The sequence below is a fragment of the Rosa rugosa genome, chromosome 3 (assembly GCF_958449725.1).
Source record: "Rosa rugosa chromosome 3, drRosRugo1.1, whole genome shotgun sequence".
Taxonomy (NCBI): Eukaryota; Viridiplantae; Streptophyta; class Magnoliopsida; order Rosales; family Rosaceae; genus Rosa; species Rosa rugosa.
Genome location: NC_084822.1, coordinates 50,161,874 through 50,188,379, shown reverse-complemented (window position 1 = coordinate 50,188,379; position 26,506 = coordinate 50,161,874). Strand labels below are relative to the sequence as shown.

The 26,506-nt window shown below is 39.0% G+C and overlaps 2 protein-coding genes across 3 annotated transcripts; both read left to right on the top strand.

Moving 5' to 3' along the window:
* Positions 1–819: 819 nt before the first annotated feature.
* On the top strand, positions 820–6,487 carry LOC133739923 (receptor-like serine/threonine-protein kinase SD1-8). 2 transcript variants are annotated; one of them, XM_062167738.1, is made up of 8 exons: positions 821–1,413; positions 1,890–2,633; positions 4,062–4,172; positions 4,412–4,647; positions 4,810–5,020; positions 5,452–5,689; positions 5,773–5,926; positions 6,018–6,487. In XM_062167738.1, the coding sequence occupies exons 1-8, from the start codon at positions 999–1,001 to the stop codon at positions 6,330–6,332; spliced, it is 2,424 nt and encodes an 807-aa protein (XP_062023722.1). In that variant the 5' UTR covers positions 821–998; the 3' UTR covers positions 6,333–6,487. The 2 variants fall into 2 exon arrangements, with proteins under 2 accessions (XP_062023723.1, XP_062023722.1); XM_062167739.1 differs by lacking the exon at positions 5,773–5,926 and having other exon boundaries at positions 820–1,413; positions 6,018–6,251.
* A 15,331-nt stretch (positions 6,488–21,818) lies between these two features.
* LOC133739922 (receptor-like serine/threonine-protein kinase SD1-8) lies at positions 21,819–26,478 on the top strand. Its single transcript, XM_062167737.1, has 8 exons — positions 21,819–22,404; positions 22,611–23,330; positions 24,170–24,280; positions 24,473–24,714; positions 24,954–25,167; positions 25,276–25,513; positions 25,731–25,881; positions 25,977–26,478. Exons 1-8 carry the CDS (start codon positions 21,843–21,845, stop codon positions 26,283–26,285), a joined length of 2,547 nt encoding a protein of 848 aa, XP_062023721.1. The 5' UTR covers positions 21,819–21,842; the 3' UTR covers positions 26,286–26,478.
* The last annotated feature ends 28 nt before the right edge of the window (positions 26,479–26,506 follow it).

Here is a 26,506-nt window from a genome sequence, read left to right as displayed (position 1 = left end):
CACAAGCGGGAAGTGTGTGTAATTTTATGTGGACTCGACCGCATTTGGGCTCTGGGCTGATGTAATGGATTTGGGCTGGGCTGTGGCTTAATTTGAGTGCTCTTTCAACATGTTCCTAGAAAGTCTATCATGATCACAAAGTCAAAGAAAAAGGAGTGAATCATCTTTCTTTAGAATTTGCACAGTATGTAACTATGAAACTAACTTCTTGATAATGTAGGATTAAATTCATGATAAGGTTCATTATAGTGGGATAAAAAAAATATATGTATAAGATATGTACTTCATAAATTTGAATTATATTGTCATGGAGCCAAAACTTTTTTTTTTTTTTTTTACTTTAAAAATAGCCTTAATTTTGTCTTTCCGTATGATCCTGATCCGAATGTGTTGTATATGAACCTCATTGTGGCATGAAATTGAAACAAATATGAGTCTTAGACAAAGCTTAAATTTTTTCACGCTTTATGTCAAGATACCACTAGTTTCATTTTCATTTTTTCTCTCAAATTCTATGAAAATGCATGCATTTGAGGAAGGGTTGACCAATACAGTCTAGTACAACACAGAGAACTGACAGAAGCATCTTCCTAGCTTTATAGGGCAACCTTCAAGCTAGCTAGAAAGGGTTTTTTTGACCGACAAAAGAAAATTTAAATTATTCCCAAAACCATATATATTTTACACAATATAGATATATTATACACAATAATTTTGATTCCCTGGAAAATCAAATACCTGGTTCTAGCTGACTAGCTAGCTAGCCGACTTATATACATTCTATTCTTTCATTCCAGAATAAATAACCGGTAAATACATAGTTGACTAATTAACATACACATATACACTTATCGGGGTATATCCGTATATATATGTAGGGAATCATATTGTATATAGAGTATCTATATACAATAAAACTAGCTAGCTTGCTGGGTCTTCTTCTTCATCCTCTATCTTGATCAGTTCATTTCTAGCTAGCTTAGACTCTCTAGTCTCTAATGGCAATGGCTCTTCCTCTTATTATTTGCTTGATATTATTCTCAAGTTTGTTTCCATTTCCATGCCATGCAATCACAGACACGCTCACAGCTTCAGACTCGTTGAGCGACAACCAAACGCTGGTTTCTGCAGGCGAAGTCTTCGTCCTTGGCTTCTTCATCGATAGCTCTTCAGGTAATCACTATCTAGGTATATGGCTGAGAGCTGATGCAAAGAGAGTTGTTTGGGTTGCCTACCGTGAAATACCTATATTGGACTCTTCCGGCGTGCTTCAAATCCGGTCAGGGAATCTGGTTGTCACCGACCGACGACAACTGCAGCTCATAGTCAACTCGGGAAACGTTGCCGCCACCACCAACACGAGTGCAACACTTCTTGATACGGGAAATCTTGTGCTTAAGGATGAAAATACAGGTACGTAGTACAAAATTTTCTTCCTGAATCGACTTCGATGCTCTCGTCTTTCGCTTCACAGTCCCAAATTATTTGTTAAGCAAAAGAAGATAACAATCTCCTTTTCAAAAAAAAAAAAAAAAGATAACAATCTATATTTGCAAGTTGTTAAGAGTTGACCCGAGTGACGTGCTAATTAATGAGAGTAATGAATGAGTTAGGGTTAAGATAGGTTGGAAGTTCGGTCATTTCTAATATTGTTATATGTGTTTATACATCATGATATCAATTTTCGACAATTTATGTTTCTTGAAAGTAGTTAACTAGGAAGGAGAGACAATTTATGTTTCTTAACATGTTTTTTTTTTTCTTGACAAAAAAAATAATAAATAAAAAACCACTGGAGCTACAACTACGCGATTATGTTTAAGATTTTCGTTTTGTCATTATTACCGTACCGCATCGTTAATCATTAATCCAAGCCGATTGCATTGCAGGTACCACTGTATGGCAGAGCTTCGATGTACCAACTGATACATATCTTCCGGGGATGAAAGTTGGGTTGTTTGGCCTAAACACAAGCCAACAAAGCTTTCGGATTCTCACTTCCTGGGAAAGCCCTCAAAACCCTAGTCGTGGCCTCTTCACCTTCTCGCTGGATAGAATAGACTTCACTAAAATTGATGTTTGGCGAGGAGATGGACTCCAAATGCATATCGCTTTCTGGGACGGACATGATCTCCGGTTCATTTTCGAGAACACAACCGCAAACAATGACTACAACTTTAGCTACACTTCCATTAATGGAAGTGAAGCCTACTACACTTTTAGCCACAACAAGAAGCAGTATGACCTCATGTGGTTTGTAATGGCTTCAACAGGAAACCTAGACCAGTACTTCATGGTGAATGGGAAGATTACTTCTACGAGTCATGCTTTGTGTGAAGATTCAAGTGGTGGTAATAGTGGAAAGTGCTTGACTTCTTTACCACCTATGTGTGGTAATACTTTTAACCAGACGAATGGTTCGTTGCCGTCGACGGTTAAGGTTGACTCAATTAATATAGGGGCTAATGATTGTGAGACTTTGTGCAAGAGCAATTGTTCTTGTACTGCATATGTTTCAGTTCAGAATGATCAATCGGTTTGTCAGCTTTATTATGGGAGTAAACAGGAGTTGATGAAGATGATGGAGATAGGGTCAGGGACTATCAACGTGCGTGTTTCTGCTAATACAAGTGGTACGTAAATACTTCAATCTCTTCAAAATCACGGACCAAGAATCCTTTTGTTTTGACTTGAAAGGATTTCAATTTTGACTTTTTATTTAGTTTAAAAGTGAAAATTTCTTGGAGTTTCACGAACAAAATTTATCCGTGCAGATGTGTCATTCCAAAAAAGTTCCCATTTGATATGATTAAAAGATGTAACATATATTCTATGCTCTAGTGCTCTACTATCGAATAGTCTATCATATTATTATTATGTTATAATATTCTTAGATATCAACTAAATCACGTTAATTGAAGATAACCCATATTTTACTAGGTCTACATTCCTATTTTGAAATAAAACAATGGAAATCAGACTTTTATATCAAGTGCAGTTATTTACTAGGATCAATGGTGACGATAGATTAATGAATTTATATTCTTATCTTTGGTGCATATTTTGGTCAAACAATCATGTTGTTTATGTATAATGTGCTATGTGCTTAATAATTTGAAATTGCTTCGTTTGCAATTGTTTGACTTTATGTGAATCAATGTGTGTTTTATGTGTGACGACTATAGATAAATATTGCGACAAGAAAATGATTAATCTGACATGATATATATATATATATATATATACAGATTTTATCCAGAGCGGAGCTCCGCTTTGAAATTAACGTGTGAAGTTCGAGTTTTGGGTCACTTTTCGGTCGTATATCCACATCTCGACCATTCAGTTTTTATGTACTAGTGTATAGATCATCTCTGCAAATTTTCAGCCAAATTGATGATCGTTAAAGTATCTAACTCGCTTAAACCAATGGACGGACTGAATCTGTCAACCTGAACCGTACTAGCTTTAAGACAGTTATCAATGCCTTAACGATCATCAATTTGGCTGAAATTTTGCAAAGGTGATCTATACAGTAGTACCTAAAAAATGAACGGTCGAGATGTGAATATGCGACCAAAAAGTGACCTAAAACTCGAATTTCACACGTTAATTTTAAAGCGGAGCTCGTCTATAGATAGGATTTGTATATATATATATATATATTCCTGTTCAATAGCGTAGCTACAGTCTATTCTATTTAAAGATATTTCTATCTGAAAACACAATGCAGTGCGATGGCGGCCTAGCTTTCAATATTATAATTTATAAAGCTGGTTCTGAGTTTATCATAATATGCTTAATTACGATCAGTTACAGATAAGAAATGGTCAACCCAGACTAGGTCAACATTCAAGACTTATTGTTTTTGAAGAATTCACTGAAACCAATCCCTTTCTCTGTCATGGATTGTTGGTAAAGATCGACATGAGTAAAATTAGAGCTAATTCCTTATATTTTTTAACTGCACTTTATTGCTCGATCCGAGCTTTCTTGTGCAGCAAGAAATTATTTCGAAACTAACTAGCACAAAAATGGTTGCATTGTGTTCACTCCGGTTTCAGATGGTAAGAAGTGGAAAAGGTGGTTGACTATCGTGCTCCCGGTGGTTTTCCTATCGGCTCTTATTTCAGTCTTCTTATTCTGTTATCTACGTTGGAGAAGAGGACCTCAAGGTTTGAGTTAACTTGAAAATTTTCAATTCATTTCTTTTGTATTAATCTGTCAAAAAACAGGATGGAAACTAAATCTGATGTGACAACACCTGCCCATTTTTGGTTTTAACTCTTGGGTTAACAACATCTTGAGTTCATTTAAGCTCCACGTTGTACACTATGAATCGATTATTGGGTTATCAGAAATTTGTATACAGAAAATTTGTATAATGTATATATTTGTTGCCATGATGTAACAGGAAGTAGGCGAGAAGGGATTGTCATTTCGGATGAAGTGAGATTATTCCAAATTGGCTCCACCAATGCCTCACCAATTCAGTATGATCTAGCTAGGGTTGCCAATATGATGGAATTGAGCAGATCACAGAAGGATCAAGAACTGCCATTCTTTACTTTCTCTGCCATACAAACTGCAACAAATGACTTTGCAAAGGCTAATAAACTCGGGGAAGGTGGATTTGGGCCTGTCTACAAGGTAATGCATCAATTTGGACTCGCCAAATTATGCGAGTGTTTCATTGACTTCGTGTATTTTTGACATGATGTACGTTTGGTGAACAAGTTGGTATCCCATCTTTAGAGTACAGTTTCTTAATGAACCTAAGGGCCGGGTTTATATATTTTTTGGCAAATGCAGGGGAAGCTATTAGAAGGACAGGAAATTGCAGTGAAAAGGTTGTCTGAACTGTCGAGGCAAGGGTTGGAGGAGTTCAAAAACGAGGTCTTAGTCATTTGTAAGCTCCAACACAGGAACCTGGTTAGGATCTTGGGGTGCTGCATTGAAGGAGAAGAAAGTATACTAGTTTATGAGTACATGCCCAACAAAAGCTTAGATTCCTTCATTTTTGGTATGTGAAAGATCTCTTTTTTGGAAAATTCTACAATGTGTTAACGTATGACATGCATACAATTGCCTTAAAAGTGGTAAAATGAGTCCTCAAAATAGTAATATTAGTCCTCAAAGTGGTAACATGAGTCTTTAAAGTGGTAAATTTTCTTAGTTACCACATGAGTCCTCAAAATAGTAATATTAGTCCTCAAAGTGATAACATGAGTCCTTAAAGTGGTAAATTTTCTTAGTTTACCATATGAGTCCTCAAAATAGTAATATTAGTCCTCAAAGTGGTAACATGAGTCCTTAAAGTGGTAAAAATAGTTGATGTATGAGAAATTAATGTTAACATACCATAGTTTTACCCCTCTTTTTTAGCTTTGAACATGTTCCATGCCTCCTGTTTTTGAAATATTTGTTCCATTTTCATTATAAATATGGGTGCAGATCCAGCCAAACGGGTGGTTTTGGATTGGAAAAAGCGCATGAACATTATTGATGGGATTTCCCAAGGCCTTCTATATCTTCACAAATACTCAAGATTACGGATCATTCACCGCGATCTAAAGACCAGCAATATTTTGCTAGACAGCGACATGAACCCGAAAATTTCTGATTTTGGCATGGCAAGGATTTTTGGGGACAATGACACTAGAGGAAAAACAAACCGGGTTGTTGGTACATTGTGAGTCAAACATTTAGCGGCATGTAATTCTCTTATGATCTTCTTTGATTTAGTTTCTAATGCATATAGTCTATGATTCTCAGTGGTTACATGTCTCCGGAGTATGCCATGGGCGGCCTATTTTCTGAAAAATCAGATGTGTTTAGCTTCGGGGTGATCTTATTAGAGGTCATTAGTGGGAAGAAGAACATTCCATTTTTTGAGTCTGATCAATCTAGTCTAAACTTACTTGGCAATGTAAGCAAGAAATCGCAATCACTTTTCTACATGTAAGTGTGCATTTTTTTCTACTTATCAAGATTTGTGAAATTGGTTTATTATACTTCAGGCCTGGAATTTATGGAATGAAGGCAAGAGCATGGAGTTACTGGATTCAGCACTGGTTGCATCTTGTTCCAGCAGTGAAGTTATGAGGTGCATTCAGATGGGTCTTTTGTGCGTGCAAGAAAGAGCCATGGATCGACCTAATATGTCGGACGTGGCTTCGATGCTAAGCAATCAATCAATTCCTCTGCCTCTTCCAAAAGAACCTGCATTTTGGAGCCAGCTAAGTTCTACTGATGCAGATACATCTTCAAGTAGGCAAAGACATTACTCTACAATTGAGTCAACTCTAACTATTTCAGAAGTGCATGCAAGGTAGGAACTAGGAAGCTCAAGTGTTGTAGGCATTGGTCATTACCAAGTACTTCATCGAGTATAATACGTACTACTGTTTTGTTTGTTGTGATGACTATTTTATTTGTATAAAGTCAGTTTTTTTTTGTTTTTTTTGGTACGTGAGATCCATACACACGATGGGAAATTATAACATGATCTTATAGTACACATGGTGGTTCGGGGTGATGTTATTGGCCCATATGATTTATAGTTATTTCTTGGGCTAAATACTGTTTAGTACCCTGTGATATGGGCTAAACATTGATTCAGTCCCTCGACTTTCAATTTCATCAAAAACATCCCCACAATATCATATTCTCGTCCAATAGGTTCCTCCGACTCAATTCCATCAATTTTAGACGTTAAGTGCTGATATGGCATTTCAAACTCATCAAAAGTGGGGCCCACATGGAAGTGAAATTGCCAAACTGACCTTGGCCAACTGAATATGGAAAAATCCAAAATAAATTTCGGATTTTAAGGTTGGGGAGACTCGAAACGCATATGCAAATGAAAGCCCCCAACCACAAACCACTTGCATGGTATTAGTATATTACAAACAAAAATAATATATATATATATATAGATCCTATCCAGAGCGAGGCCTCGCTTTAAAATTAAAGTGCGAGGTTGGAGTTTAGGGTCACTTTTCGGTCTCATATCCACATCTCGACCGTTCAGCTTTGAGGTGCTAATGTATAGATCATCTCTGCAAAATTTCAGCCAAATTGATGGTCGTTAAGGCATTGATAACTGCCTTAAAGCTAGTACGGTTCAGGTTGGACAGATTCAGTTCGTCCATTTGTTTAAGCGAGTTAGATACCTTAAAGATCATTAATTTGGCTGAAATTTTGCAGAGATGATCTATACATTAGTACCTAAAAACTGAACGGTCGAGATGTGAATATGAGACCGAAAAGTGACCCTAAACTCCAACCTCGCACTTTAATTTCAGAGCGAGGCCTCGCTCTGGATAGGATCTATATATATATATATATGTATGTATAATAGGTTTAAAAACACTTTGTCATCGTCGTCTGTGGCGCCTTATCATATCACGATTCCCATCTTTCCCATTTTCAATCTGCTCCCTCTCTCTCAGTCATTGCTAATATGACACAAAGCCACAGACTTTGAAGTCCCCACTTCGAAATCCACCGCAATGCCGCCACCAGCTACACTCTCATCTTCTTCCTCCTTCACCCTCCTCTCCCCATCTCCAAAGCTCGCATCTTTCCACTCCAAAACCCACTCCTTCAACTCCGCCACGCCCTTCACGGGCCTCCGTTCCCCTCCCTCCATCACTCTGCGATGCGCTGTCATCGATAAAGAGACGCCGGAGACGGAAAAGCCTGAGACTTTCCTCCACGAGTCGTCGTCGCCGACCTAAGTCCGGGTGTTGTTTGATAAGATGATACGGGAAGCGTAGGACACAGTGTGTGAGGCCATCGCCGTTTGGGAGAAGGCTGGGGTTAATGTGTCTGTTGTGTATGGAGTTATGCCGCCTGAGGCTTATAAAGCTGCCAAGGGCGTCGCTATTGATCACAAGCCCTGCCCGATGATGTTCTTCGCAGTCGAAATTAGCTCAAAGATTGCTTAATTTCTGCTCTATTTGTGAAAAATGTTGCACATTTTAGCTGAAAAATGTCACCCCCGCCGCTTCCTTCTTTATTATTTGGGTCTTTCGTGGCGGAAAAGGAAGAAAAAGAGAAGAAGAGGACAGAGGTGGGTGGAGGAGGACAATGACAAAGTGTTTTTAAACCTATTGTACAAATATATATTGTTTTTGTTTGCATACTAGTACCATGCAAGTGGTCTGATGGTTGGGACTTTTATTTGCATATATATTGGGGGGGGGGGGGGGGGTCAGTCTCCCCAACCTCAAAGTCTGGAATTTGTTTTGAATTTTTCCATATTCAGTTGGCCAGGGTCAGTTTGGGAATTTTACTTCCGTGTGGGCCCTATTTTTGATGAGTTGGAAATGCCATGTCAACACTTAACGTCTGAAATTGAAGGAATTGAGTCGGAGGGACCTATTGGACGAGAAGATGATTGTTGTCAATTTTAATTTAGTACTCGCAAATGCACGAATCAATTGTAGAATAGATGTGCAAGCACGAGGTCATTCCCTCAAGGACTGATTGAGACAATTTTGTTATGACAAATGTGCTATACTTAAGTGAAACAAACTGATTAATGTTATGATGTGATTGAGTTTTAAATAGAAAATTAAAGAAAGAAAAACTAAAATTAAAGACAAGAATGAGCAATGAGATTCTTTAGAGTTTAAGAACAGATTATGAAGATGCTAAAGCATTGAATCCACCACGTTGATAACAATTGAATCCAACAGATTATGAAGACAAATGTACACCTAACACTTCTATCCGATTCTCTAGTTGATAACAATTGAATTCCCTAGATTTCATGCTAAAGATTTCCGTACATAAGCCTTATTGATCCCAGACATATGCCAAAGTTCTTCTAACCTATGAATTCCAACTTATTGATCTTGTATAGAACTCAAGTAGCCAAACTATAATTTACTCCACTTAATGATCAGGTTCAAGCAAACATGTTCAACTTCATTTAGCACAAAAGAACTAGGAAATCATGCAAACAAGAATATCGACTATGATCAAGCACTTGTATTCTTAATTTAATCACAAGATTGAATTATCTTTTGGCACCTTAGAAAACATCTACTCATTGATCAAGCATCATGTTCTCCAACCAAATAACTCATAAATAAAACCTAGGTCTTATTGATCCCGAGCAAAGATTTTGAATAAAAGTTCTATTGAAACGGTGATTAAAAGTTTAACATAGAATCCAGAAATTCAATAGCAAACCAACTGAATAAATAGAATAGTCATACTAGGGGCTTCATCTCAGCCCTAGCTTAGAAGTTTAGCAATCCATGACTATGAAAAGCACGACTAGAATCAAAGAAAACATGAAACAAACAATGGAAGAATTGAGGAACTCGGGTCCAACGATGGTGAGAGCTTCTCTTCTCCTTGTTCTCTGTGGAATCTGCTGCCTCTTGTGTCTCTAGACGTTCCAGGTTTTTCTGCCTTGTTTGTCCCTCCCAATTCCTACTTGACTTGGGCTTCTTAAGTCTTCTAGTCCAACTTGGAATAGATTTCTTCTCTCCAAAGAAACACAGGGTTATTAAGGTCAATGCAAGAAATTACTCCAAATATGTCAGACACGTTCAACCTTGTTCCATTCAAGTGCTAAGAACAACGGACTTGGGCCTCACAAGTCAGATTCCGAAAAGATATGCAAAATCCGTCAGAATCTGCCTTCCCGAACTAGGTTCACTTAAATCATCATAACTTGCTCTACAAGAATGTGAATCCACTTCTGTAAAATTCCTCAGAAAGCTAACATCCATATCTTTCCAATGGTATAAGACTAGCCTGCTAATTCTGTGATACCCCAGAAATTCGTATTTATTTTCTGAGGATTTTCCGGAATTTAATTAGTGGTTGTTGGAAGGTTTCGTGGCTCGTGGACGGTGCGGAAGTGTTTCAGACGAATTTTTATTTGAAAAGGATGACTTTAGGGGGGTTGCAAAGGTTGAATTTTGATACGTTGAGATTCTCTAAAAATTTCCTTCACGAAAGTTGTAGAGCGAGTCGATACAAGTTCGTGGACATGCGGAACGCGGAAATCGGAGTTCGTATGAGAAAGTTATGACCAGCGGAAGAAGTTTCCGTTTTGGTATAAATAGAAGTTTCCCGAAAGAGAAACTTACTATTTTCATTTGGTTTCCTCTTCCGGAAACCCTCAGTTTTTCTCTCTCTCTTCTCTCTCGACTGATACCTTCGGTATCTGGGTTTTTCGACTGACCCGACCCGAACCCGGTATTCCGACCCGGTCGGAACTCCATTCTCCGGCGACCTCCGGCCTTGAAATCTGCACAGAACGGTTCGCCTCCCTTGTGCGGTCATCTCTGTGGCAGCCTCTAGCGACGATTCACGGCGGAGGAGGTGCAGCAAGGCGGTGCAGACGTAGGTTTTCCGACCCGACAGGAAAACGTAGCTCCGGCGACGGCAAGGCTTCGGGCCAAACTTGGGGAGCTCAGAGCAGCCTCCTTGATCGATCTATGGTGTTTGTTTCGATCGATTTACGTGGAAATCGGTTCAACTCAGATTGGATTACTGTTCACAGTTTGTGAGGTAGTTTTCGATCCCTTATGCTTGTTTTCTGACTTCGAGCTAGATATGAAAGTTCACAAGCATGCTTAGATGAAGCTTTTTGATGTTGGGAGTTTTGTGAAATATTGAGTTTTGACCGGCGGCGGTGCACCACCGCCTGTGGCGGCGTTCCGGTGGTGTTTCGGCCATGTAAGAAACTGTTTCTGATATTATATATCTTCTACTCGTCGATACGAGCGTTTTGATATATAATATGCAGATTTTGGAGTTCGTATGGATTTGTTATGATTTTCACCGTTTCATATCGGTGAATTTATTCAAATCCTTGAGGATTTAAGCATCCGATCGACTTGTGGCTTGGACACATCGATCGTGGAAGTGTTCCGGAGACTTTGGGAGGTCTCGGATGTGGTTTCGCCTCGATTGGCGTCACCTTAGGAATTTTGGTTCGATTTAGGGTTTCGAACGTTATTCCTTGTGATTCGTTAACTGAATCAGAGTTGTGTTTCCTTAGGTACTTGACGAAGTATTCTTTGGACGGCTATTGTGATTGGCTGCTTTGTTCTGTATTGAAGACGCAGCTGGAGTTTCGAGGTGAGTAATCTCACAAGGTTCATTATGAACGGAATTACCATTATTGTTTTGGCGTTAATTATTTAACTGCAAACTATAGTTGGTATTAGTAGGCATTCCTGAGCGAATGACTACGTATATATATATTTACGTGAAATATATATATTCTTGTGGATGATGTGTGATGAATAATATGCATGATGGGTTCATATTATTGTTGAATGAGACTTTTCATAGAAACAATATTGTGGAAAAAGATGTTTTCTATTGTTTGAGAAGTATTGAGTTAGATATTACATTTTGGAGTCAAGCGTGACTCATTTTAAATGTATTGGTCCTTATACCAAGGGTCACAGATGGTGAGCAGGGATGGAGAAAGCCGGAACTAGATGGTCGTAACGTTTTTAGGTCAGGTGTGACTTACTTAACGTTGACTTGAGACCAGATGGGGTCTGAAAAGCATGGGTCGCAGATGGTGACCAACGGTTGGTTCTAAGACCAGACGGGGTCTGAAAACCAAGAGTCACAGATAGTGATAGGTTGCAGATGGTGACCAATGAATTATCTGTGTTATGAGCCTAGTTACCATATTGTCTTGGAGTTATGGGATTAACTGTGACTATAGATGGTATTAGTGACATTCTGAGTGTATGACTATGTGTGTACATATGTATATCATGGGGGGTAGCGGGGAGCTATCTGATGCTCATGAGTACGTGTCTTTAAAAGAGAGTTTCGGGGATTCTTTCTTTTAAATGTCCTGGGAGGACTTGTGAATCATATGCTATTGTTAGGTTAACGATAGGTATGATTGATGTGCTTATGTGTTTTATCCAGGTTGGATCGATTAATCATATTTGAATTGTTAGGTTAACGATTTATATGATTTTGTCACGGTGTGACTTTTGTGATTTCATTTTTGGGAAAAGAGTATTGTTTTGGGAAGCATGGTATGTTTCCTTATTCTTGAGTCGAAAGATGTTCCTCGTGTTTTGACGTGAGTTGTGCGGGCTTTTATCCCGTGATTTGGTGTGAGTTGTTTTTGAGTTACTCATACGGGCTTGCAAAAGCTTACCGGGTTTGTTGTGTGACAACCCGGTGCACTATTCAAACGGTGTAGGGGTTAACCTTGCAGGTCAGGAAATCGTGGCTGAAGCTGAGGTATCTTGTTGGCAGCAGAACTGGTAGGAAGCAAATTTGATTGGCTTTGCCATTGTTATGACTTCCGCTTTGTAGTAAACTCTGAGGAGCTTTTACGTTTTATCTTGTTGTTGACAATTTAATTCGTAAGCTTATGTAATATATGACTCTGTGGGCGGGTCAATATTGACATAGTGAGTTCAGGGCATCAACATGTATATTGTATAAAGGGAAAATGTTTTCCAGGTATTTGGTATTGATGGCTGAACGTTCATGCATATATAATTATGGGGTTATATATCGATTTTTAATTGTGTTAAAAATCAGGGGCGTGACAAATTCCTTGTGGAAGGTACAGTTTAATCCTCAAAGTTGACGCACAGCAGAGACAATTTTGGACACTCAGGATAGCAAGCACCTTTTCAATCATGCGTTTGACTTTAAGCTCCAAATCTTTATTTTCTCCAATTTAACCTACAAAACACAAACACAAAGTAAATGACTCAAAAATGATAAGAACTAAGCCTAGAATCCTACATTTGAGGGTATAAAAATGTATAAAATTATGAACCTATCAATGATATTCGAGTCTCCCCAACCTCAAAGTCTGGAATTTGTTTTGGATTTTTCCATATTCAGTTGGCTAGGGTCAGTTTGAGAATTTCACTTCTGTGTGGGCCCCACTTTTGATGAGTTGGAAATGCCATGTCAGCACTTAACGTCTGAAATTGAAAGAATTGAGTCGGAGGGACCTATTGGACGAGAAGATGATATTCGAGTCTCTCCCCAACCTCAAAGTCTGGAATTTGTTTTGGATTTTTCCATATTCAGTTGACCAGGATCAGTTTGGGAATTTCACTTCCGTGTGGGCCCCACTTTTGATGAGTTGGAAATGCCATGTCAGCACTTAACGTCTGAAATTGACGGAATTGAGTCGGAGGGACCTATTGGACGAGAAGATGATATTGTGGAGGTGTTTTTGATGAAATTGAAAGTCGAGAGACTGAATCGATGTTTGGCCCATACCACAGGGTACTAAACAGTATTTAGCCTTATTTCTTATTGGTCTCTTAATTTAATGGGGCCGTGACCACTTACCCAATTTTAGACTAAACATTGCCCACTTACTCCCGCACCTGTTTTTTAATCCCATTTACCCAATCTAATATCTATTGACATTTTAACCCCTATTAATTAAAAAGAAACCCATCCCTCTCCCCTCAGACTCTCTGTCTCTCTCCCCCCGATCTCCACCTCCAGTTTCTCTCTCTCTCTCTCTCTCTCTCTCTCTCTCTCTCTCTCTCTCTCTCTCTCTCTCTCTCTCTCTCTCTCTCTCTCTCTCTCCCCGCACAGTGCCCGTTGCCGCGCTCCACAGAGGCCGGACGACGCCGCATAGGCCGGAGACGACGCCACAGAGGCCGGACGACGCCGCATAGGCAATAGACGTCTAAAAATCACATTACTGGGGGGCAATAATATTTCTATTGCCCCCCAATAGACCAACATAGTACACTACATTTCCACACTATAAACACAAATAAACGTATCAGCTATCAAAAACATAATTCCCACAAATATAACATAGTGTCAATAGATTATTGGCGGGCAATAATATGATTATTGGAGGGTAATAATATGATTATTGGGGGAGAGGAAAAAAAGGAGCCAACCTGAAAATCAAGGAGAGTGATTGGAGATTTCGATTGGAGGAAATCATGGGAGATTTTTAAGGGCAAAAAGATATTCTTAGAGGAGTTAATTATGTGTTGCCGTAAAAAGCCAAGAGAGAAACAAGGAAATAACGTGGAAAATCAAGGTGATTGACGCCACACAAGGAATGATATGCATGGAGATTTTCAAGGGAGAATTTTAAGGAAAGAAGAAGTCCAAAACAAGTCTAGGTTCATCCTACAATTCCTAAAGGAATTTTGGCCGAAAATAAAGAAGAAAATAAGAATTAATTCATGGATATTTCGGCAAAAAAATATACAGAAAATTATGGACTTATTTTGGAGCTTTATGATTGGTTGGATGACACAACAAAGGTGACATGTAACTCTGTGATTGGTCGAAGCTATGATTATTGGGAGGCAATAATATGATTATTGGGAGGCAATAATATGATTATTGGGGGGCAATAATATGGTTACTGGAGGGTAATAATATGATTATTGGGGGAGAGGAAAAAAAGGAGCCAACGTGAAAATCAAGGAGAGTGATTGGAGATTTCGATTGGAGGAAATCATGGGAGATTTTTAAGGGCAAAAAGATATTCTTGGAGGAGTTAATTATGTGTTGCCGTAAAAAGCCAAGAGAGAAACAAGGAAATAACGTGGAAAATCAAGGTGATTGACGCCACACAAGGAAGGATATGCATGGAGATTTTCAAGGGAGAATTTTAAGGAAAGAAGAAGTCCAAAACAAGTCTAGGTTCATCCTACAATTCCTAAAGGAATTTTGGCCGAAAATAAAGAAGAAAATAAGAATTAATTCATGGATATTTCGGCAAAAATATATGCAGAAAATTATGGACTTATTTTGGAGCTTTATGATTGGTTGGATGACACAACAAAGGTGACATGGCACTCTGTGATTGGTCGAAGCTATGATTATTGGGGGGCAATAATATGATTACTGGGGGGCAATAATATGGTTACTGGGTATTATTAGGAACCGGTCGCCGGATTCCAGTCACCGGAGTCCGCGGCCGGCCACTAGTCACCGGAGTCCAGCAAGGTATCCAACAACTTCTCTCTCTAAGTGAGAAAGAAGGAGAGGGCAAAAAAGTCTCAAAAATAAATAAAAAGAATAAAAAAAGAATTAATTGGGTAATAGGGAAATAATCCCTTAGAGTGTTTTGGGTAAATGGGGTTTTTAAACTCTTAGTCGGGCAAGTGGGCAATTTTTAAGCTGAAATTGGGTAAATGATCATTTCCCCTAATTTAATTTTTTTTTCACTCCATGCATGGTCCCCACCAAATTCGGGTGATATTATTGGTTGGGATCATCACATAGCAGTGTGTCACGAGCCGCACTTAAGAGTAGTGCTATCGTGACACTTTGTGAAGGAAATGCCGAGAGGGGCGAGCCTTGGGACAAGGAGAAGCCAAGAAGGGCGAGCCTTGGAAGCCCAAGGGCAAGCTTGAAGCTACAGTGAGGACGAGTGGCATTGTCGTAATTAAGTAGAAGTTCGGGTTCGAGGTGCTTCGGCTTGGAATTTGGGAAAACTCAAAACACGAGAAATGTCTGGGACGTCGAAACGAGTTCAACGCACTTGACGACATGTCATTTGGATTTTCTGTGAATTAGTTATGGACAATTAGTCTCCTTGGCTATTTTGATGTTTCCTCCTGCCAGGTTCATGTAAGCAAGATATGCTCTATAGGGGGAGACATGGTGTCAAGCTCTCCACCACCCCCGGTGCTGGCCTTCATGGGGCACTAAGTGAGCTTCTCCCGGGCACCCGTGGGGGCCTAGGGGACCAGGCATGTGTCGTCAGAAAGGGGCGGCATATGTTTCCACGAGTCAGGAAGTCTCGTGGACGGTATTGGCCGAAAGGCTGATATTGTGGGTCGACGTCGGGGACGAGGTTCGTATGAGGGCGATCCTTATGCCATCGGCGTAGACAAACATGTGGGCTTATGATTACACGCATTTATATGCATGTAATTGTATCCAAAACATTAGAAATAAGTTAATCCTCAAGTTAATTATTATGTAATTAATCAATTTTTATTTATTTTGTAGTAAATAAGCGGAGTTGTGGATTTCGGAAGAAATTGGCGTGAAAATGAAGCAAATGAGAGTTTTCGACAAAAAGATAAAAGTGCAACGCCATCAATTGTTATCAACGCGAGTAACGTGAAGTGAAGAGAAGCCAATTAATCAAGCAATGTTGATTAATTAATTAATTTGTTAGCATGGGTTTGGCTATTATGCTATGCTGCACGTGTTAAATATATTAATTAAGCAAATTAATTCAACCTTCGCTTAATTATGAAGTTGACCAACCCTCCTTTCTTTTGGTTATCACCACGTGCCAGACCATTTTTGTTCCTCTCTCTCTCTAACCAATCACATGCAGCCATCCTCTTCTTATTCCTTTTCCTCCTCAACCACGAAGCCCAGCCATCCATTTTTTTATAATCATCCTCTTCTCTTCTACCCTAGGGGGAGCCGCACAGCATATATATTATTCTTCCCCTTCTGCCGCACACACGACCACACCACCAGAAACCCATCACTTCTCTCTCTCCTCTCGGCAAAGCACCCACCCTCCTTCATTATTTCCATTTTTCTTTCCTCACTTCCACTCTCAAATCCTCATCAATTTCTCAAGGGATTTCAAGGAGCATCAATATTTGAGATTGGGTAAAAGTGAGAAATCATAAATCAAGGCTTGTCATATTTGCTCCATAGCAATTTGTGACTTGTTCTTGTTACTTTCCACTCCTCTTCACCTTTACCTCTTTAATTGATGAATATTGTTGTTGATTTGTGGATGGGTTGTGAGTAGTCTATTTAGGAAGCTAGGGTTTGAGCCCTAGCATGGATTTAATGTAATAAATATATTTTGATTTAATGGTTTTCAATTTAGTGTTTGGCATATGTTCTATCCTATATTATTTGGCTTAGATGCATGCTTAGGAGCTTGATTAACTCTTGAATGTGTAGATGAGCATGTCTAGAACAAATTAGGGGACCTAATCATTTCTCTAATTTATGGCTAGGACACTTGTTTAGAACATGGTTAGTTACAATGCCAATTTCGATTGTCGTATTGGCTAGCTTGGGAACCTTGATTCTAGGACTCTTCGCCTTTTGGTGCAACTAGAGGCCCTAACAAGGCTCTAGATTGTCCCAATTGAGTTTCTACGACCCTTGATCCGGAGTAGGAATACCCTTTAAGGAATCTAATGACCCATGAGCCTTGAAAAGCCTTGGGTACGGTTCTTGATGCCACTATGAATTGAATGACCATTGTCGGAATATATTTATGCATTAAATTTGGCTAGGAGGATACCCTAGTGACCTAATTTCCATTTCTTGATTAGTTTCTATTATCTCAAGTTTTATTAGCTACTTTAATTTTCAATTGTCAATTCATTTTTCAAAATCAAAAAAAAATCAAATTTCACATACCACTTTCATTGTCCATACCATTTGGTTGTGGGTTTCCGCATTCACTTGTGGTTCTCTTAACCCATTTTAGGCTTGGTTGTTCCGAGCCGGGCATGTAAATAGCTTGGTGCTATTTTTAGGTTTTGTTTGTTAAATTGTTGGTGACTTAGTAATCGGTATAACCAAGGATTGAAGTTAGCTTTTCAATCCCCGTGGTACGATAATTTCGGGTTCAAATATTTCCCACTTCTTTGATGACCGTGCCCTTATTGCGCGTAAGTTGCATTCAAGCACACAAATCAGCTTACGGAAGATATGTCGGGACCCTGTGGTGCTCATTGGCCATGGAACAAGCGACGTGGGCATGTGTTAGGGTTCGACTTTGCCCAAAGCCAAGTGATGCCAGCAAGCACGGGAGGGGCGACCCCGTGCTAGACTGAAGGAAGCTTAAGAGGGGCATCAAGGATGAGTTGCTCACTTGAGCAGCATGCCAACAAGCAAGACGGCATGCCCTCTCGAGGATTGGCCTACGAGCTAGAATATGCCTTGGAGCCATGACAGTCATCAAGAAGAGAACATGGTAGCCTTGTTAGATGGAAAAGGCCACAAGGCCTCGATGGCTTGTCAGGTTGGTACTCAAGGCTTGAGTAGACAGGCAAGTGTTACCCATGAGCCGAGTGGGCTGTCTAGGTGATGCCCATGAGGCGAAGTATGAGGGCATGTGTTGCCCAAGAGCCAAGTGGGTTGCACGAGGGATACTCACGAGACAAGATACGACGGCAGGTGGTGTCCATGAGCCGAGTGAGTTGCACAAGTGATGCTCATGAGGTGCAGGATGAAAACAAGTGTTGCCTATGAGTTCATTGGGTTGTGCCAGTGATGCCACAAGACGAAGTAAGCGGGCACGTGCTGTCAAGTAAGGTACGTAAGTGATGCGCACAAGGTTAAAGTACGCGGGCATGGGTTGCCCTTGAGCTGAAGACTGAGTGGGTCGCATAAGTGGCGCCCATGAGGTGAAATATGCAAGACATGTGTTGTCTTGGAGCTGAGCGGGTGGTGCGAGAGATGCCCGCGAAGTGAGGAAGGTGTGCAAGCTACTAAGGAATGACTCAAGGAAGAAATGTGAATGCCAACTTAGTCTCGGTACACGGTCTTGCTACTTGCTATCGACGTGCGGGATGCACGCGGGTCAGTAATGGACTGGCGCAAGCCGAGATGACATGAAAGCCTATCGATTGGGCGAGTGTCTTGGAAGACAACCATGACACAAGGAAGCGATCGGTTAGTCACAAGATGTGAGACTCCTGTGTGAGTAGCTTTCGTTGGTAAACCTCAACAAGTAAGAGGATGATGTCGAAGGGGGTCAAGTTGACAAGAGAAGCACACAGAAAGAGAAAGAAAAATGGAGTATCAAGGAAGTAAGGAAGATAGGCTGGCCTCGGTTCAGAGGAACCTTGGCGCCTCACGGGCTAATTCCGCTGCGTATAAAGTCGGCCCGTGACACAGTGCCACGTGGTGCTCCGGGATGGACAGAATAATTCTTCTACAGACGATTCATGCAACTCAGCTAAGAAAGTTGATCGTCATGTATCCCTAGCTTAGGTTAGGTTAGTCCTCAGCAACTACGTTCCTTTTTGGGATATTGGAGCTTGTAACTTTTCTAGTCACGCCATTTCGCATGGTCCTTGAATGAATGTCTCGAGATCCCCTACTGTAGGTAGGTAATTGAATGGCAGACGGATGTGTCGTCTCTGCTTTCTAACCTAAAGTCAAAATTAGAGGCGTTCACGTATGGCAGCTTTATGCCATTGACTTTTCAACCAAATGCATTGACAGATTGTGTGAATCATGATTCTACTGGTACTATATTGGTTTACTATTACTATTATTATAAAAAAAATGTTGGATTACTATTGCTATACTATCATAACAAGGGAGAAACTATCACTATAACTTAAAAAAAAAAATTAAAAAAAATCATAATTTCATATGTTCGGTTGACCTTTACTGATAGCTCATAAAATGCTCGGCAGTACTCTACTAAATAATCTCTTTTGAGTTCGGTAAAATTTTACCAAACGATTCTACAGTGACAAAATCATTCAAATTATTTAGTAATATGACAATATCCACTGAATAAGACAAAAATGTTTAGCAGATGAAGTTTGGAACAAAATGCAAACTAGAATATGTTAGAGCAACTCCACAGGTAGCTTCTTGACTGGTCACTAGCTAGGAAAAGCTGAGGTGGTGACCATGGATGAGAAAAACGGGGCTCTAGCGGTGGGCTTCTGACCAGCCAAAATCCAGACTTTCTTGACTGAAGCCAAGAAAAAAGCCAACGGCATGACATTTTCCTTGACCCAGCCAACCCATCTGCTAGCTCGGCCCAACTGATAATGTGGGTGACATCATCTACACAAGTGGGAGTAAAATAATTATGTAAATGGGTGACTTTGTCGTGTAGCATGATTGAATGGGACAACATGATTGCTCGTGGAGGCTAGCCATTGGTTGCTTTAGAAAGTTGAAACAAACTTTCATTAAATCCGTGACTTCAATTAATGGAGAGATCTAAAGGCGTATAATTAATCCATCTATATAACAAAAAGGTAAGGAAAAAAAATTGTCAAAAATTCTGAAAATTTCCACCGAAAATATTATGAAAATAGTAAACTGCAGTTTTGAGGTCCAAAATGATCCCGAAAGCCCAAAAAACCCCACACATCGTGGCGAAGCGACGAGTTCTCTACCTAGCGTCATTCCCTTTCCGGAAAGCTATAACAATCACAATTCTGACATTAAATATAATACAAATCTCCATTATTACCATCTATTTACATCAAATCTATTTCAATTTTCCAATAAAAAAATAAAATAAAATTTCAATGAACAGTAAATCTAACTGGTCAAGAAACAGAATGGGTGGAAATCTATGTCCAGTGGCAGTGAACAGTTTCTTGACTGGTCGATCCATTGACTTTTTGACCTTGACATTTCTTGACAACGGGTGGACTTGCTCTTATGATCTAAAAATCATAGAAATAATGAAATTTGATGATAGATGCTGAGAAATGTAAAATTTAACGATAAATGATGAGAGTGAGAATAAAGGCTTAGTTTAGGATGCAGTAAGAAAAATAACATGTAATTTTTAATAATTTATTGTCCTATATCATAATTTTGCATTAACCTATATCATTCCTGCAATAAACAAAAAAAATGAAAAAATGCGCACAGTGAACAAAGAATTAATATGATGGCAATAGCCGTAGCTTTAGGTATTCGATCGTCTCTCGGAAGGTGTTAAGTTATATATATATTCCGACGGAATCAGACTCAAACGGGAATGGCTAACGGCCCTTTTGATCAAGCAAGGAAGAGCAGCCAAAAATTCAGAGAGTCAACAGAGCATGCAGAGCCACCCAAAACCAGAAGAAAGGTTTCATCTTGGGTTAATTTGACCCCAAAGTTTTAACATGTGGGCTTCTCAAGTTTACGTCTGGGCTTTTACCTATTCAAACCCATTGTGTGTTCATGTCATTTTTCCCGTTCTGGATGTCAACTATGCTGTTTTTATCTCATCTTGCGGGTAAATTTCTAGTTGCCTTCATCAGCATTGTGATCATTTACATTGAGGATTCATAGTTGACCGTTTGGAATTTCCCTATGCAAGCTAGAACTGTGTTGAATTTATTTAATCTGAATACTTGACCAGTAGGCTTCAGGATCGAGTTCGAGTTTCTCAATATGCTCAGAGCCGGCTTAGAGCAAGTGCGACATGAGCGACGGAACAGGGTCCCCAAATTTTGGGGCCCTATTTTAAGTTCTGAGACGTATAAGATATATAGAAAAGGGCCTCATGACATAAGTCTGTTGTAGTTCAGTTGGCACTGAATTGAGCTTTTCTTTTCCTTCCTCTTTAGGTGTTCGACTCTCACCATTGTATGTCTCTTGCTTTTCTTTTTTCCTTCCCCCCTCTCCTTCCTCTATTTTCCTGGTTTTATTTTTTTGGTGGATACTGCAGTAGGGCCCCTATATTTATCTTTGATCCTTTGAATTCTTTACAATTTTTTTATGTTTTTTGGGTAGTATCTTATTTATCTTCTTTAATAATTCAATTGTAATGTTGATTCTTTTAATGAAATTTTTGTAACAAAGCTTTAGTTCTCTTTCTCTCTGAAAAATGATAAAAGATTTTTCAATCTTTTTTTTTTGGTCAACTGAAGATTTTTCAATCTAAAAAATAATCTTGTATTATATTTTCTCTATATAACAAAAATTTTCAATAGTATATACATATAAAACTGCAAAAAGTGGGCCCTATTTTTAATTTCGCACAGGGCCTCCAAAACTTTTGAGACGGCTCTGAATATGCTTTAGTCAAAAAATATATTTAATTATCTATGACTTCCTGGAAGGAGGAATCAACACGGAATTGGGTCCGTCTAAAAAAACAAAACCAGGAACTAGTGACTAGCAAACTCATATTAATGAGGATGCAGGAAAACATTATTCCTAGAATATCAAAAACTAGCAAGCTAGTTCTGTTTTCAGCTGGAGACCTTGAGCTGGAGTTTAGCCATCAACTTCTCTTTGTAACTTTCTCTCTTCAAGAGGCAATGCCTAGCACGAGGGTTATCATCAGAAAAGAATTGTGTCTTCTTATCTGCTTCATATTTTTATTTAGCTTCTTTTTATCTTCATCTTTTGCAACAGACACACTAACACCCGGAGACACACTTACAGTCAATCAAACCCTGGTTTCAGCTGGTGGAGTTTTCGAGCTTGGCTTCTTCAAAAGTGACTTTTCAGGTAGTTACTATCTAGGAATTTGGTTCAGAGCCGATGCAAACAAGGTTGTTTGGGTTGGTAACCGCAGAGTTCCCATATTGGACGCTTCAGGAAGTCTTCAAATACTATCTGGGAATCTGGTTCTTATAGACCGCCGTCAAAACCCTTTGCTAGTCAGTACAGGAAATGTTGCCATGGCCATAAACGCAACCGCAACACTTCTTGACTCTGGAAATTTTATCCTTAAAGAAGAAAATACAGGCATGATTTGCACTTTTGATAAGCTTCCCTAATGTTTCTGTTTCTAACAAGTATTGATGTTACATACACCATCTTGATAATTTCTTTGAGCAGATTTGACTCCAAAACCATTTTGATGTATAGTTCTTTCAATTCCAATAACAGTCTTTATCTCAGACCCTCAACATGTCCGTTAACAGCTATATTTAATTATTTGGATCATACAGGTACTATGCTATGGCAAAGTTTTGATATTCCTACTGATACTTATCTTCCTGGGATGAAACTTGGTTGGTCTCAGCTTAACAGTAACCAGCCAATCCTTCGCGCTTTTGTTTCTTGGGTCAACCCCCAAAATCCTGCTCTTGGCAACTTTACTTTAACCATGAACAGGATCAACTTTAAAAAGCTTCAGGTTTGGCGAGGAAATATTCAAATGAATGTTGGGTCTTGGGATGGACATAATGTGCGGTTTATCTTTAATAACTCAACAAGTGGAAATGACTACAATTTTAGTTACCACTCCAATGCAGATGAAGTCTACTTTACTTTTAGTGGGAATAAGAATTATGACCTCATGTGGTTTGTGATGGCTTCCACGGGAAAGCTAGATCAGTATTATATGGTGGATGGGAAGATTTCTTCTGTGAGTAATGCTGTGTGTGATCCAACTGGGAGCTGCTTGAATTCCCTACCGTCTATGTGTAAGAATGGTGATAGTTTTTCACAGGTGAAGGGTTCACTGCCTTCTACTTTTAATAGTGGTTCTATAAATCTGGGGACTACAGATTGTGAATCTTGGTGCCGGAGCAATTGTTCTTGTTCATCATTTGCTTCACCTCAGAATGATCAAGTATGCCAACTTTATTACGGGAGTACACATGATTTATTGAAGATCATAGAGAAGGGGACAGGAATTATATACATCCGCGGTGGTGCTCCAAGTGGTAAGTCGGAAATTTCATAACAAGATTGTAATTTTATTGGTTTTATGAGACAGCCTGCTGCTTTGCTGTCAGGTTGTCACTTTAGAGTTTTAGACGGTATTAGACCACACTTTCAAACAATAACCAACTTGATCGATAGGTTGTATAAGAAGTTAACTTCAGCTAACAAGTTGTTTCAAAACTGAGTGGTTCTAAATATATATTTAGGTCTCCAACTTCTGGTTTGCACCATCTGTAATAGATTTATACAATAAAAGTTCTTACAATATGTTTCATTTGGTAGGATTGATGGTGACAATCAATTAGTTTTATTTATATGTTTACGAAAATCAGTCAATCGCTTACACTGGTGCATAGTTTAATCAATAATCATCAGAGTCCTCAAAATTTGTTAAAAAAATGTTGTTTATTGGAAAATGTCAAGGGTTTGGAATTCTTTGATTTGGTTGATGGACTTTCTGCGAATGAATCTGTTTTAGTACAAAAAAATTGTAGGAGAGTTGAAATCTAAAATGATATTCATGTCCATAGTGTAGCTGCAGTTCAATATATAATGGCCTTTCAATATCATAATTACAGGAGTTGATTATTATATTGGCAGTAGAAAGGCTTCACTGGTGAGATTGCAAACTGGGTCATTAGACCCTATGTCAAGACTTGTTACGGAAGAGTTAGTGTTACCCCATCGATTTGTTTGTACTTTTTTTTCATATGGGGTTGATAAGGCAAATTTTAATTTTAATTCCTAATTTTGTTAGAGTTAATAGTACAGATATTCTGCACAGCAACAAATGTTATATGAAATTTACCAACAAAATGGTGGCATTTTCACTCTTCAGACGGTAAGAACTGGAAACTCTGGTTGGCTACTGTCCTTCCTTTGGCGTCCCTCTTGGTTCTTATTCCAACCTCCTTATGCTGCTATCTGCGCTGGAGAAGAAGACGTAAAGGTGTGAGTTAATTTGATTGTTATTAGGTTGAGTAGATAGATATATAAATGTAATTGTTGGAGTAAAAATTAGGGCAGTACTATTTTGCTCTCTTAAATAATTCTATGTTCGACATGTTCTATATATGTTATGTACCTATGATTCTTGCCATAATTTTGTGACTGAAAAGGCAACCTTGTGTAATTGATGTAGCAGAGGATCCAGTAACCAGACGGGAAGGAATTATCAATTTGGATCTGGTGAGTTTATTCCAAATGGGAACTAATGAGTCACAACTTCGTCATGATGAAGTCAGAGGTACAAATAACCTGGAATTAGGCAGACAGAAGGATCAAGAACTGCCCTTGATTAGCTTTGCTACCATACAGACTGCAACACATAACTTTGCGGAGGCCAATAAACTTGGGGAAGGAGGATTTGGGCCTGTCTATAAGGCAAGGCATCAATTCCCTGCTTTACATGGCTGATTGTTGTAATTTTGAATAATGCATATTATGTTAAACGACTCAATCTGGCAGATTCGAGTCCATCTGACCAATGGACCAATGACACCCTAGCATCATTATAACAAGCCAAACTATCTGTGTTAAGAAAGTATTTCCCTGCAATTTTGTTTTTGGCATTGTCAAGATCCTCTTAGTAACCTTGAATATATTTTATTGTATTGAAACAGGGGAAGTTACCAGTAGAAGGACCTGTAATTGCAGTGAAAAGACTGTCCAAAATTTCCCGTCAAGGGTTGGGGGAGTTCAAAAATGAAGTCTCAGTAATTTGTAAGCTTCAACACAGGAACTTGGTTAGGCTTTTTGGATGCTGCATTGAAGCAGAAGAAAGTATACTTGTTTATGAGTACATGCCCAACAAAAGCCTGGATTTTTTCATTTTTGGTAAGTGCATGATCTCTTTTTAGTTTTGAACATGTCCTACATGTTCCTATTCTTGCTATCTTTTTCCTATATTCAGTATCTTTGATCACATTTGAAATGAATTGGTAGACTCAACCAAACGGGTACTTTTGGATTGGAGAAAGCGCATAAACATTATTGAAGGCATTGCTCAAGGACTTCAATATCTTCACAAATACTCAAGATTAAGGATCATTCACCGTGATTTAAAGCCCAGCAATATCTTGTTGGACAGTGACATGAACCCAAAAATTTCTGATTTTGGCATGGCAAGAATTTTTGGGGATAATGACTCTAAGGGGAAAACAAACAGGGTTGTTGGCACATTGTAAGTAAATGTTCTGCAGCATGCGCTTTTCGACAATACATGCTAAATATACATTTGATTTGGTTTCCTTATACTGTAAAGTCATTCATAATCATGTTGATTGTCACATCTCTCATAAAATTCATTTTCATAATAAGATGTTGTAGACAACGAATATGGTATACATAGCATTACTATTTCGTTTTGTTTCTAATACATTTTGGCCTCTGATTGTCAGTGGTTACATGTCTCCTGAGTATGCCATGGACGGGCTCTTTTCTGAAAAGTCAGATGTGTTCAGCTTTGGGGTGATCTTATTAGAGATCATAAGTGCCAAGAAGAACATTGCCTTCTTTGAGGCAGATCACTCTCTGAACTTACTTGGCAAAGTAAGCAACTTCAGTCAATCAACCCTGAACTTGCCACTCACTTTTATATCTGTACATGTATTTATAGCTACAATTTTTTAATCCTATTATTATAGGCTTGGAATCTGTGGAAAGAAGGCAATAGCATGGAGTTGATGGATCCAACACTCGGTGGTTCTTGTTCAAGCAGTGAAGCTATCAGATGCACTCAAATTGGTCTTCTTTGTGTGCAAGAAAGAGCTACTGATCGACCAACAATGTCAGATGTTATTTCTATGCTAAGCAATCAGTCATGTCCTCTGCCGCTTCCCAAACAGCCTGCATTTTTGAGTCAGTTAAGTTCAACTGATGCAGATTCATCTTCAAGAAGGCACAGACATTACTCTCGAAATGATATGACCATTTCAGAAGAACATGGCAGGTAGAAAGTCAGAATTCACTGGGCTTTGCAATTAATAATATTGCTGCTGCCTTTGTAGGGATGATTTTATTTGTATCAAAAGTGTAATGTAATGCAAAAGGGAATCACAGTTTTTACCCATAATCACAGTTGTTACCCATATGTATGATCATAGAGGTTCCCATTGGTATGGAAATGTTTATATTCTTTTTGGCCAATTCATTTTGTGTTTGCAGCATCAAAAAG